The sequence below is a fragment of the Salvelinus alpinus genome, chromosome 1 (assembly GCF_045679555.1).
Source record: "Salvelinus alpinus chromosome 1, SLU_Salpinus.1, whole genome shotgun sequence".
Lineage (NCBI taxonomy): Eukaryota > Metazoa > Chordata > Actinopteri > Salmoniformes > Salmonidae > Salvelinus > Salvelinus alpinus.
In genome coordinates this window covers 70,617,442-70,631,480 of record NC_092086.1, presented here as the reverse complement: position 1 = coordinate 70,631,480, position 14,039 = coordinate 70,617,442, and the positions used below count along the sequence as shown (strand labels likewise).

The following is a 14,039-nucleotide window of genomic DNA, read 5'->3' as shown; positions in this document are numbered from 1 at the left end:
AAGAGAGTGGTTAGTACAGAGAGTAGGAGGAGACAGAGACAGAACAGAACAGAGGGACAGAGAGAAACAGAACAGAATAGACAAATAACACCTATGTTATGGGAGTGGAAAAGGAAGAATTCAACCTTGGTTTATAAAGCATTTACATGTGCACTCAGGCTTTTGTTGTTTTACATGCAAAACACCTACTGTTACATGTCTTTTGTTTTTCATTTAGAATTTGGATTCCACAAAAATATCAGCACTCTTCCACCCCCCCATGCTGTCGGCACAGAGAGCCCTCCTGCAGACTTCCACTTCACTAGTTTCAAGTTTCAACTTCACTACACGCCACGCTAACATTACCGCTCCAGTGAGTTTTCCATCTGCTTTATCTTTGAGATTAAGCAAAAAAGGTCAAACTTGTTCTTAGTATGAAACAAAGTGATTTGCACCATGATAGTACCAGTAAAGGAAAGCCTACTACCATCAGTATGGGGTGGTAGCCGGTGACAACATATGCGGGAACTAAAATCTATATTCATTACTGAACAATCTGAAAATCTTTAAGCTTCATTTATTTTTATCATCAATTTTGTCAATGCTCATTCCGAGTATGCACATCACTAAAGTGGCCTTGTGGTTAGTGTCCGCCCTGAGATTGGAAGGTTGGGAGTTCGATCCCCGGCCGAGTCATACCAAAGACAAAAAATGGGACCCAATGCATCTCTGCTTGGCACTCAGCATTAAGGATATAGGTTGAGGGTAAGGCCCTGCAATAGACTAGCGTCCTGTTCAGTGGGTGTACCTGTACATAAAGCTGCTACAGGAACAGGAGATGGGTGCAGGAGCCTATGAGCCACTCCGGCTCGCACAAGGCTACTTACTTACATCACTAAAGCACGCTTAGGGCAAAAAGAGGCCGCTTTGAAAGGAAACTGATATGAGAACTGTAACAGGGATCCATATTCAGACAGCACATATAAATAACTTTTTTTTTTATATACTTGAGTTTAGGAAACTGAGCAAAACATAAATAACGCATCTTAATGCCATAATGCCTCTTTATATCTCAGATTAAATCACACTGACAGATTACAGGGAAGTTTATTGGTAATTTTTGCACTTTGCACAATTCTTTTGCACACGTAAATGTATTGTAATGAAACAGGCAGGGAGCAGGTCTCGAAACCCTCGACCTTCTAGCCCGAAGTCCGGCGCGCTATCGACTGTGTCGCAAAAGGCAGAGTCGATTTCAGCGCTTATAAACCCAGGGTCGTTACACTACTCCCTCCTTTGAAAGAGCGCGTCCTCGCGCTAGCTTGCGACTCTACGTCTTACAGGAACGCGCTCACCGGCCAAGCACACGCACTGTCGTGGATGCAAGGTCCGATCCCACTTCTGACACCAATGTAATGAAACAGCAGGGAGCAGGTCTCGAACCCTTGACCTTCTACCCCGAGGTCCGGCGCGCTATCGACTGTGCCGCAAAAGCATGCTCAAGCGGCAGAGTCGATTTCCGCGCTTATAAACCCAAGGTCGTTACAGTATGTTACCCACTGTATATGCTGTCCTGCATTAGAGGATAAAATGAGGACAAAGATGTATCACAGATGGAATGGGAGGCCAAACATGAGGGTCAGCAGTCATTTTGAAATGTCTCACCTCAACTGGAAGTGCTGTGAATCAAACCTGTGACCCTCCCCGTCATCTATTGAGGCATTTCTGATTGGGGAAGAGATAAGACCAACAAAAGAAGTGCAATAACAGAGTCAGAATCAGAGTGGCAATACGAAGGAAAACTGCAAAAAGGATCAGATTTGACATGGTTTTATTAATTAGAATTACAAATACTAAAAGCTTTATATTTACAATATACTTTGTATGCATTTAGCATAAAAGCCAAACGACGACAGAGCATGCATGTGTTCTTTGTCTTTGACACAACAAACAGTTGGACGCATGCTACAGAAGATGACACAAAGTGTTTGATCAGGGAGAAATGTTTGATAAACAAATGAATTCCTTACAATAGAGACTACAAACGGGACCGCCATAATGCATTTCTAAAATTACAAAGTCCTCATTGCCAAAGGTTCATTATTGACATGGCTCAATTACCCAACCTTGGGACAGACTATGTTTGTTCCCACACTCGGGACTCTGACTCTCTATTGGTTACATAGACTTTTAGCCTCAAAACCTATTCTAACCACCTCTCGCTGGCTTTGTATTCATGTTACCTGATGAAATTGCTGTACAATATGATCTTGTTGCCATCTGATGCACATTCAGATGTCATAAATCAGCACTGCAGAGCTCTCCCTGTCCTGTGCCGTGCCTTGATTGTATTACTGTTGATGACATCTGTAAATGTGCATGTACACCCTGGCCCATCTACTGTTGCTAGCCCCAATTCTGACTTGTGCTCTGATATCTGTTTCACTGATTTCTGCTCTCGTATAAGCGTATTACCTAAAATGGATACATTGAAAGTGTGGGTTCACAGCTCCAATCCAGATGTGTTGGTCAATACTGAGACATGTTTAAGGAAGAATGTTTTGAATACTAATGTTAACCTTTCTGGTTATAATCTTTTTCGACAAGACAGATCTTCCAAATGTGGTGGAGTGGCAATCTTTACCAAGGATCACCTTCAATGCTCGGTTGTCTCCACCAAGTCTGACCCCAAACAATTTGATTTGCTGGTTTTAAGCATTAAACTTTCAAATAGCTCTTTGTTGATTGGTTGCTGGACGTTATCGTCCTCCATTAGCACCGGCCTGTACCCTACCTGGCCTAAGCTCTCTCCTGGCCCCTTACACTAAGTCTGAATTTGTCCTGCTATGTGACCTAAACTGGGACATGCTTAAACCACCTGACCAAGTCCTAAAGCAATGGGACTCCCTAAATCTTTCTCAGACTATTACCAATCCCACAAGGTATGACTCCAAACACCCAGAAAAGGCTACTCTCCTCAATTTTATCCTCACAAATAATCCTGAGTGGTATCAGTCTGGTGTTTTCTGTAATGACCTTAGTGATCACTGTTTTACAGCCTGTGTTCATAATGGCTGCTCAGTGAAACGACCTGTCCTGGTTTGTCATAGACGCTTGCTAAAAAACTTTACTGAGCAGGCCTTCCTTCATGACCTGGCCATTGTAAAATGGTATTGAATCAGCTTGATCCCTTCTGTCGAAGATGCTTGGACATTCTTTTTAAATATTTTCAGTGGTATTGTTAACGAACACGCCCCTATTAAAAACAGGTTCAGCCCTTAGTTCGACCGTGATCTTGCAGAGTTACTCCACCTCAAGAATTGCATTTGGCGAAAGGCTCTGCACACGTATACTCAGGCTGACTGGCTCTCATTCAGGCAAATTAGAAATAAGTGCACTCAGGCTATCCGGAAGGCTAAAGTTAGTTACTTTAAGGAGCAGTTCTCTCTCTGTGGGTCTAATCCCAAGAAAGACCTGGAGAATAAACTCTCCTCCTCACAGCTGCCCATGTCCCTTTACATTACATTTACATTTAAGTCCCTTAATGTTGATTATGTGCTTGTTACTGACAAGAAGCACATGGCTGAGCTCTTTAATCACCAAGTCAGGATTCCTATTTGACTCAACCATGCCTCCTTGCCCGTCCAACATTTCCTCATCTCCCAACCCTTCTAATGCGACTATCCCCGATGCTTCTCCCTCTTTTCCCCCTGCCCCGCTACAAAGTTTCTCCCTGCAGGTGGTCACTGAATCTGAGGTGTTAAAGGAGCTCCTTAAACTTGACCCCAAAAAAACATCTGGGTCAGATGGTTTAGACCCTTTCTTCTTTAAGGTTGCTGCCCCTATCATTGCCAAGCCGATCGCCAACCTTTTTAACCCGTCTCTCCTTTCTGGGGAGGTTCCCTTTGCTCGGAAGGCAGCCACAGTTTGTCCTTTATTTAAATGGGGAGATCAAGCTGATCCTAACTGTTATAGGCCTATTTCTATTTTGCCCTGTTTATCAAAAGTGTTGGAAAAACTTTATCAACTGACTGGCTTTCTTGATGTCTAAAGTATTCTCTCGGGTATGCAATCTGGTTTCTGCTCAGGTTATGGATGTGTCACTGCAGCCTTAAAGGTCCTCAATGATGTCACCATTGCCCTTGATTCTAAGCAATATTGTGCTGGTATTTTTATTGACTTGGCCAAAGCTTTTGATACTGTTGACCATTCCATTCTTGTGGGAGATCCTTAAACTTGGAGTATTGGTGTCTCTGAGGGGTCTTTGGGCTGGTTTGCTAACTACCTCTCTCAAAGAGTGCAGTGTATTAAGTCAGAAGATCTGCTGTCTCAGCCACTGCCTGTCACCAAGGGACTAACCCAAGGCTCGATCCTAGGCCCCAATTCTCTCAATTTACATCAACAACATTGCTCAGGCAGTAGGAAGCTCTCTCATCCATTTATATGCAGATGATACAGTCTTATACTCAGCTGGCCCCTCCTCGGATTTTGTGTTAAATGCTCTACAACAAAGCTTTCTTAGTGTCCCACAAGCTTTCTCTACCCTTAACCTTGTTCTGAATATCTCCAAAACAAATGTCATGTGGTTTGGTAAAAATAATGCCCCTCCTCCCACAGGTGTTATTACTACCTCTGAGGGTTTAGAGCTTGAGGTAGTCACCTCAAGTACTTGGGAGTATGGCTAGATGGTGCCCTGTCCTTCTCTCAGCAAATATCAAAGCTGCAGGCTAAAGTTAAATCTAGACATGGTTTCCTCTATCGTAATCGCTCCTCTTTCACCCCAGCTGCCAAACTAACCCTGATTCAGATAATCATCCAACCCATGCTAGATTACAGAGACATCATTTATAGATCGGCAGGTAAGGGTGCTCTCGAGCAGCTAGATGTTCTTTACCATTCGGCCATCAGATTTGCCACCAATGCTCCTTATTGGACACATCAGTGCATTCTATACTCCTCTGTAAACTGGTCATCTCTGTATACCCATCCAACTGGTTGATGCTTATTTATAAAACCCTCTTAGGCCTCACCCCCCCTATCTGAGATATCTACTGCAGCCCTCATCCTCCACATACAACACCCGTTCTGCCAGTCACATTCTGTTAAAGGTCCCCAAAGCACACACATCCCTGGGTCGCTCCTCTTTTCAGTTCGCTGCAGCTAGCAACTGGAAGGAGCTGCAACAAACACTCAAACTGGACAGTTTTATCTCAATCTTTTCATTCAAAGACTCAATCATGGACACTCTTACTGACAGTTGTGGCTGCTTTGTGTGATGAATTGTTGTCTCTACCTTCTTGCCCTTTGTGCGCTTGTCTGTGCCCAATAATGTTTGTACCATGTTGTGTTGTCATGTGTTGCTGCCTTGCTATGTTGTTGTCTTAGGTCTCTATGTAGTGTTGTGTTGTCTCTCTTGTTGTGATGTGTGTTTTGTCTTAAATTTATATTGTATTTTTTTTTTTTATCCCAGGCCCCCGTCCCCACAGGAGGCCTTTTCATTTTTGGTAGGCCGTCATTGTAAATAAGAATTTGTTCTTAACCGATTTGTCTAGTTAAATAAAGGTAAAAAAAAATAAAAAAAAATATGATATAGCACCTTAAGTTGAAATAAGTAACGATTTGTGCGCAGTATTTGCCCATTATGTGAGCATTTATGCGCATTTTTGTGTGCCGTTTATATTTTCTAATACACTTTGTATGTGCAGTACTATTAAGAAGGTTGTTGTGGAGTGTACAGACGTGCACGTATCATACACAGTGTATAAGTGTGAACGTGTGTGATGCTCCATTGGTTGCAGGGCTGCATGAGCCATTCTTTTTGCTCCTGCCGATTAAACCAGTGTGGGTTGGATATAAGCCCTGCCCTGCTCAGTGGCCCACTTTCTATCTCTCCCCGTACTACGCCCCCTCACCACCCCACCCCCTACTACCCCCACTTCGTGTCGCATGGCCCAGGCTCGTGATGCCTCTACTTGGCCACAGCTCTGAGCATGCCGCAGTACAGCACAGACCCAGATCTCGCTCTCCTCCTGCTGCTACGCTCCTGCACTCTCTAGCTCACTTCTCTGAGTTTAATTGATGAAATACGATCCGATCACAGCTCCCAGCTAGCTTCCTCTTGTATACTTCCTATCAAGACACTCAAGACACAATGAAGGGTGCCTTGATGGGAAAAGTAAGCCCCACTATAAATTAACTATTTTTCTACATTTTCCAATTACAGAATGGTGGCCATAATCCCCATTTTTCCCAGTCCATAGACTACCCCTCTTATTAAAGAGCACCTTTATACCAAGTCTCCACAGCCTTATGGTTTTTACCCATTCAAGTGCAGCAGCTCATTGTTTTCAACTGCCTCTTGTGTCATGAGAGTAAGGTGCCTTAAAGCCGCAGTTAAACTGACTACAACCACTCTTCAGCTGCTTCTGTAGCCAGCTTTAGTGGAATATTGAAATCAAACATCAACTTAAATGTCTAATGTATCACAGACCCATACATTTGAGGCCCATTCACCGTCTTTGTAGGACACAAGTAGATTGCATGTTGTGCTTTACACTAACAAACTGTTATTTCAAGTATTGTTTGTCTAATTTAAACAGAGCAGAGATAGTGACACAGACTGTAGATGCAGTTGAGATACGCTATCCCGTGGCTGAGGCTGGTCTAGCGGGTATCTCCGAAGCCTGCAGCACATACAGTGAGCTCCAAAAGTATTGGGACAGTGACAAATGTTCTTGTTGTTTTGGCTCGGTATTCCACCTCTTTAGATTTTGAAATTATACAATGACTATGAGGTTAAACCCAGAGACCACCAAAGAAAACCCTTATTTCCAATACAAACTGAAGAGATTAAATCAGAAGATCATACAAATTATTGTAAGATGAAATAGAAGAAGAAGAAAAAATATATATTTTAAAATATCCTTATTCTTTCTCTGAAGGCCCAGAAGGCCCTCACACCATATACAGTAAGTGAATTTGTTCCAATACTTTTAGTCCCCTAAAATGGGGGGGGGACTATGAAAAAAAGTGGTGTAATTTCTAAATGGTTCACCTGATACGGATGAAAATACCCTCAATTTAAAGTTGACAGTCTGCACTTTAACGTCATAGCAATTGTACTATTTCAAATGCAAAGTGCTGTAGTACAGAGCCAAAACATTTGTTACTGTCCTAATACTTTTGGAGCTCACTGTATACACCACCCCAGCATGGCTATGAATCACAGCCTCAATGCTATTCTACATCTCCCTCTCTGTCTCCCCACTCATTTCATGCTATTCCTGTCTGAATAGATAGTCTGTCCTGAGGGGTGCTTTCTCCTGCTGGGGGCTCATTTAATTACGGCTGCATCCCGCTCCCCAAATGGAACCCTATTCCCGGGCTCTGGTCAAAAGTAGTGCACTATGTAAGGAATAAGGTGCCATTTGGGACACACCCTACATTTGTTGTGCCGTGTCACAGTATCAAAGCCAGCCAAGCATGCTGTCAGCTGCAGAGGCACACACAGATTGGCAGCCATTCAGGGCTAAACGCTTGCTCAGTTTCTGTCAGCTACACATCTCCCCAATTGGTCTGACAGAAACACAGAAGGAGTTGGCAGACAGCAGGAGTGACCTGACGTTACTATTTGCAGCTACTGAATCAGCAAGTCCTTGTGGGTCTACCTTACAGAGCGCCTACCTGGGCATTGAGGACAAACGTATAATAATATATCCCATTTAGCCAACGAGGCAATTTATAGATTTATACTGTCTGTGAGGTGTAAATGGACTTATTTGGTTATTTTATAACACCTCTGAACAGTATGTGATGGTTAGTGCTGAGCTATTTTACCGAATTGTAGGTAGTGGTGGAAAAAGTACTCAATAAAAGATACCTTAATAGAAAATGACTCAAGTAAAAGTGAAAGTCACCCAGTGAAATACTACTTAAGTAAAAAAATATTTGGTTTTAAATATACTTTAAGTATCAAAAGTAAATGTAATTGCTAAAATATACTTAAGTATCAAAAGTAAAAGTACGAATAATAAAACATTCCTTATATTAAGCAAACCAGACGGCACAATTTTCTTGTTTTAATTTTATTTACGGATAGCCAGGGTCACACTCCAACACTCAGAAATCATTTAAAAACAAAGCATTTGTGTTTAGTGAGTCCGCCAGATGAGAGGCTGTAGGGATGACCAGGATGTTCTCTTGATAAGTGTGTGAATTGGACCATTTTCTGTCCTGCTAAGCATTCAAAATGTAACGAGTACTTTTGGGTCTCAGGGAAAATGTATGGAGTAAAAAGTACATAATTTTCTTTAGGAATGTAGTGAAGTAAAAGTTGTTAAAAATTGAAATAGAAAGGTACAGATACCCCCCAAAAATACTTAAGTTGTACTTTAATGTATTTTATTTTTTATTTTTTTAAACAAATAATTGACAACTATTTCAATGCGCACATTACACAGTTTCTCTAGATAAATTAGATGTGCAATGTAGTAAGGAGTTGTAGTTTCCAACAGGCCAATATTCTACATAGTTTAGCGCAGAAAGTGGTAATTGACTACAAAGACCACAATCCATTGCCTATCTACTTGTCCAGTCTGTGTGTTTCTTTTACACCTGCTACATTAGGCTGACACAGAGAAGGTGACAGAAGAATGTGTGATTGAGTGGGAGAGAGCAGTTGCCAGATGACTGAATGGAATAATAAAATAAAACAAATACAATATACACAACTGAAATATTTTATTAAAGTAAAGTAATGTGAATAAATGATGGTTAATAAGTGATAAGCACTACCATTCACTACCATCATTGGACTTTCATTGTTTTATTCTGTGTTACAGCATTCAAACCACATAATGCATAGTGCTTTTACCGTAAAATAAATCAACCGAAATTGAAATCCGTGACTATTTTTTAATGATTGAACCAAAACAAAACCAATTTCAAAAAGACCTAATCACCCACAACTAGTGATGGCACTACACGTGTCAGCAATGGAGGTTATCAAAATTGTTGTTGAATTAATTTCTCATTAATTTACAGATTCTGGTAATGGGATATTTCCCATGAACCTGTCAACAATTTGGGTTAAAAAAAGTGTTAAAAACTGTGAACAAAAGATGACTTTATACAAATACAAAAAAAGTGGAGAAAAGCACTGCATTAGGCCCTTTATAGTACCAAGATCAATGAATCTGCAAGGGAGAGATCTCAAACATGAACCAAAATTGTGATTTCTTAAGATTTTTTAAATCTTAATTTAATCTAAGGCAAAAAACTATTTGGATGTTCCATATAGCTATGTTGGCACTGCTGGATTCTAGCTTGAAATGTATACTTATTCATGTTACTATACTAGAACTACTTTACATGTATAATGTCATTGTTAAATCTCATGGATCTTATGGAGAGGGCCAAAGGGTAACAGTCTGGTTTCAGTCACTGATAAAGTTGGATAGCCGTGGATTAGGGAGGAGTGAGGAATGTGGGCCGAGGTCAGGTCAGATGAAGTGACAAGGAGCAGTTATATTACACACGGTTGGATTCTGTGTTAGACTTTGAACAGTGCTATACTAGAGACATGATCGATCAGAAGTAATGCTATAGTATCTGAGGGGTGATAGAGAATGGTTGTCACATCAGAAGTTAATGGTTATCTGTAGGAGACAGATGGTTTTGGAATGTGGTGGGTAGACGGGAGGAAGTCACAGGTGTGCTATAAGTGATACGGGTGGAGTGCTTTAGATTAGACATCAAGGGGGTTGAGGTCAGGTCAGATCACCTGAAGGGAGACAGAACGGTTTATTACTCTATCACTTCGTCTTCCTGTCGAACCATAAGAGGTAAGGAGATGTAAGGAGAGAAGGAGGAGTGTCTAAAGTGGAGTATATATACTTGTGGTGGTGGGAACATGTCTTTGTCTGAATACAGCTGTGTCGACCCTTTGGGGAGAATTAAACTTGGTAAGGCTTCTCTAGTGTCCGTGAGTTATTTACTCTGAAAATTAGAACCTAACACACACCACCTGAGTTCCTACCTAGCAACAGAGATTAATTGGCCGTCTAGATGTGGAAAGACTCCGCCTAATAGGAGGGTATAAATACTTGTGCTGGTAGGAACATGTCTGTCTTTTCAGCTGTTTGACCCAGTGGGTGAATAAACTTGGTTTGAGCTTTGACTAGTCTGTTAGAATCACAAAATGGCAAAGTTGGGTTTGAGCTTACAAGAAGGCAGCCATACAGTACGGAGCCATCTCCAATGTTTAGCTAGTAAGTTTGACTTCAATTAAAATTAACCCAGTCAATTCAGGAAGTAAACTGAAATACCTATTCAATAATTGAGAAAAAGGCTTAATTCAAATCACTTCCTGAATTGACTGACTTCAATTTTAATTGACCCCAACCCTGTTAACTATCAGGGTCACCCTCTGAATTAAAGAGCCACTGAACATGCTGATTGACACGTGGGTTTATCTGTTGCTCATTAGAAAAACTAGATTTCAGTCTTGGAGGTGTGTTTCCTGACCTATTCATGACGTTTGGATAATGTTTGTCCCCCATGAGACACTGTAGTTCCCACGCCACAAGAACTCTCGACCATTGATACTCTCCCTTCCGGGATGGCTACAAGGCACTCCCCCGACCTCCCTTCGGCAAATCAGATCACGACTCCATTCTGCTCCTCCCATCCTATAGGCAGAAACTCAAACAGGAAGTACCCGTGCTAAGGTCTATTCAAGGCTGGTCTGACCAATCAGAATCCATGCTTCAAGATTGTTTTGATCACGTGGACAGGGATATGCTCCGGGTAGCCTCAGAGAATGACATTGACATTTCCACGAACACAGTGACTGAGTTCATCAGGAAATGTATAGGGGATGTTGTTCCCACTGTGACTATTAAAACCTACCCAAACCAAAAAACGTGGATAGATGGCAGCATTCGCGCAAAACTAAAAGTGTGAACCACCACATTTAACCCTGGCAAGGTGACTGGGAATATGGTCAAATACAAACGGTATAATTATTCCCTCTGCAAGGCAATCAAACAGGCAAAAGGTCAGTACAGAGACAAAGTGGTGTCGCAATTCAACGGCTCAGATACGAGACGTATGTGGCAGGGTCTACAGACAATCACGGATTGCAAAGGAAAAACCAGAAACGTCGTAGACACCGACGTCTTGCTCCCGGGCAAGCTAAACACCTTCTTCGCCCGCTTTGAGGATAACACAGCGACATGGTCCGCTCCCAAGGACTGTTGTCTCTCGTTCTCCGTGGCCGACGTGAGTAAGACATTTAAGCGTGTTAACTCTCGCAAGGCTGCCGGTCAAGACAGTATCCCTAGCCGCGTCCTCAGAGCATGCACAGACCAGCTGGCTGGAGTGTTTACGGACACATTCAATCTCTCCCTATCCAAGTCTCCACTTGCTTCAAGATGTCCAGCATTGTTCCTGTACCCAAGAAAGCAAAGGTAAGTGAAATAAATTACTATTGCCCCGTAGCACTCACTTCTGTCATCATGAAGTGCTTTGAGAGGTTAGATAAAGATCATATCAGCTCTACCTTAACTGACACCCAAGAACCAATTCAATTTGCTTACCGCCCCAAGAGATCCAAAGACGATGCAATCACAATCGCACTGCACACTGCCCTACCACATCTGGACAAGAGGAATACATACAGTTGAAGTCGGAAGTTTACATACACCTTAGCCAAATACATTTCAACTCAGTTTTTCACAATTCCTGATAATTAATCATAGTAAAAAATTCCCTGTCTTAGGTCAGTTAGGATCACCACTTTTATTTAAGAATGTGAAATGTCAGAATCATAGTAGAGATAATTATTTATTTCAGCTTCTATTTCTTTCATTACATTCCCAGTGGGTCAGAAGTTTACATACACTCAATTAGTATTTGGTAGCATTGCCTTTACATTTTTTAACTCAGGTCATACGCTTTGGGTAGCCTTCCACAAGCTTCCCACAATAAGTTGGGTGAATTTTGGCCCATTCCTCCTGACAGAGCTGACAGAGTCAGGTTTCTAGGCCTCCTTGCTCACACACGCTTTTTCAGTTCTGTCCACCAATTTTCTATGGGATTGAGGTCAGGGCTTTGTGATGGCCACTCCAATACCTTGACTTTGTTGTCCTTAAGCCATTTTGCCACAACTTTGGAAGTATGCTTGGGGTCATTGTCCATTTGGAAAACCCATTTGCGACCAAGCTTTAACTTCCTGACTGATGTCTTGAGATGTTGCTTCAATATATCCACATAATTTTCCATCCTCATGATGCCATCTATTTTGTGAAGTGCATCAGTCCCTCCTGCAGCAAAGCACCCCCACAACATGATGCTGCCACCCCCATGCTTCACGGTTGGGATGGTGTTCTTTGGCTTGCAAGCCTCCCCCTTTTCCCTCCAAACATAACAATGGTCATTATGGCCAAACAGTTCTATTTTTGTTTCATCAGACCAGAGGACATTTCTCCAAAAAGTACGATCATTGTCCCCATGTGCAGTTGCAAATCATAGTCTGGCTTTCTCATGGCGGTTTTGGAGCAGTGGCTTCTTCCTTGCTGAGCGACCTTTCAGGTTATGTCGGTATATGGCTCGTTTTACTGTGGATATAGATACTTTTGTACCGGTTTCCTCCAGCATCTTCACAAGGTCCTTTGCTGTTGTTCTGGGATTGATTTGCACTTTTCACACCAAAGTACGCTCATCTCTAGGAGACAGAACGCGTCTCCTTCCTGAGAGGTATGATGGCTGCGTGGTCCCATGGTGTTTATACTTGCGTACTATTGTTTGTGCAGATGTACTTGGAACCTTCAGGCGTTTGAAAATTGCTCCCAAGGATGAACCAAACTTGTGGAGGTCTACAATTTTTTTCTGAGGTCTTGGCTGATTTCTTTTGATTCTCCCATGATGTCAAGCAAAGAGGCACTGAGTTTGAAAGTAGGCCTTGAAATACATACACAGGTACACCTCCAATTGACTCAAATGATGTCAATTAGCCTATCAGAAGCTTCTAAAGCCATGACATCATTTTCTGGAATTTTCCAAGCTGTTTAAAAGCACAGTCAACTTAGTGTATGTAAACTTCTGACCCACTGCAATTGTGATACAGTGAATTATAAGTGAAATAATCTGTCTGTAAACAATTGTTGAAAAAATTACTTGTGTCATGCAGGAAGTAGGTGTCCTAAACGACTTGACAAGAAATTTGTGGAGCGGTTGAAAAACGAGTTTTAATGACTTCAACCTAAGTCATGTAAACTTCCGACTTCAACTGTAGACATGGAATCACTGGTCACTTTAAATGGAACACCAGTCACTTTAATAATGTTTACATACTGTTTTCTTCATTTCGTATGTATATACTGTACTCTACTGTTTTTTTAGTCAATGCCACTCAGACATTGCTTGTACTAATATTTATATATTTCTTAATTGCATTCTTTTACTTTTAGATGTATGTGTATTGTTGTGAATTGTTAGATACTACTGCACTGTTGGAGCTAGGAACACAGGCATTTCACTACACCCTCAATAACATCTGCTAAATATGTGTATATGACCAATAACATTTGATAGGCTTCCTTGTCTATTTCACTTCGTCAAAATCCCCAGAATGTATCTAAGATAACTGTAATAAATGTTTACATTTTTGTGTAAATTTAAATCTAACTAAGGTGCTTGGTGCAGTATTTCTCAAGCTAAAAAACTTGCGTCTTGTCTTATGTAAACAGTCGGAGCTGCTGGGCAGGTCTATCTTACTGTCCATGCTATTGGATAAAGAGCAATCACCGCAGCTGTTCACACCGTGTTAGTGGGCAAATAGACATTGTCAAATCAAAACCCAACCGTAATTTACCCGGTGTGACGCACGGATATTCCAAACTCTATTTTAGACAAGACTGACTTTATGGCCAAAATTATCCTATTTACACTTTGTAGTAAATTTTGACACTAGAATAACTGTTTTTGACGCATATTGATGCCACATATGCCGTTTTTCAAAGGGATCTGTTGCTTTCTAGAGCCAGTCACTATTTTTTTTA

The 14,039-nt window shown here is 41.5% G+C and overlaps 1 protein-coding gene across 31 annotated transcripts in view; it reads right to left on the bottom strand.

The window, feature by feature from the left end:
- LOC139584449 (disks large homolog 2-like) overlaps positions 1-14,039 on the bottom strand; it is a 349,254-nt gene that overhangs the window by 47,499 nt on the left and 287,716 nt on the right. For 25 of the 31 annotated variants that reach the window (XR_011676778.1, XM_071416318.1, XM_071416336.1 and 22 more), the window contains one exon: positions 1,645-1,704. The exons of the other annotated variants lie outside the window; for them this stretch is intronic. Coding sequence is in view for 24 of the 25 variants with exons in the window: in XM_071416318.1 (XP_071272419.1) it covers positions 1,645-1,704 (60 nt within the window). In the remaining variant the exon portion in view is untranslated. The remainder of the gene's footprint in view (positions 1-1,644; positions 1,705-14,039) is intronic. 31 annotated transcript variants of the gene reach the window in all.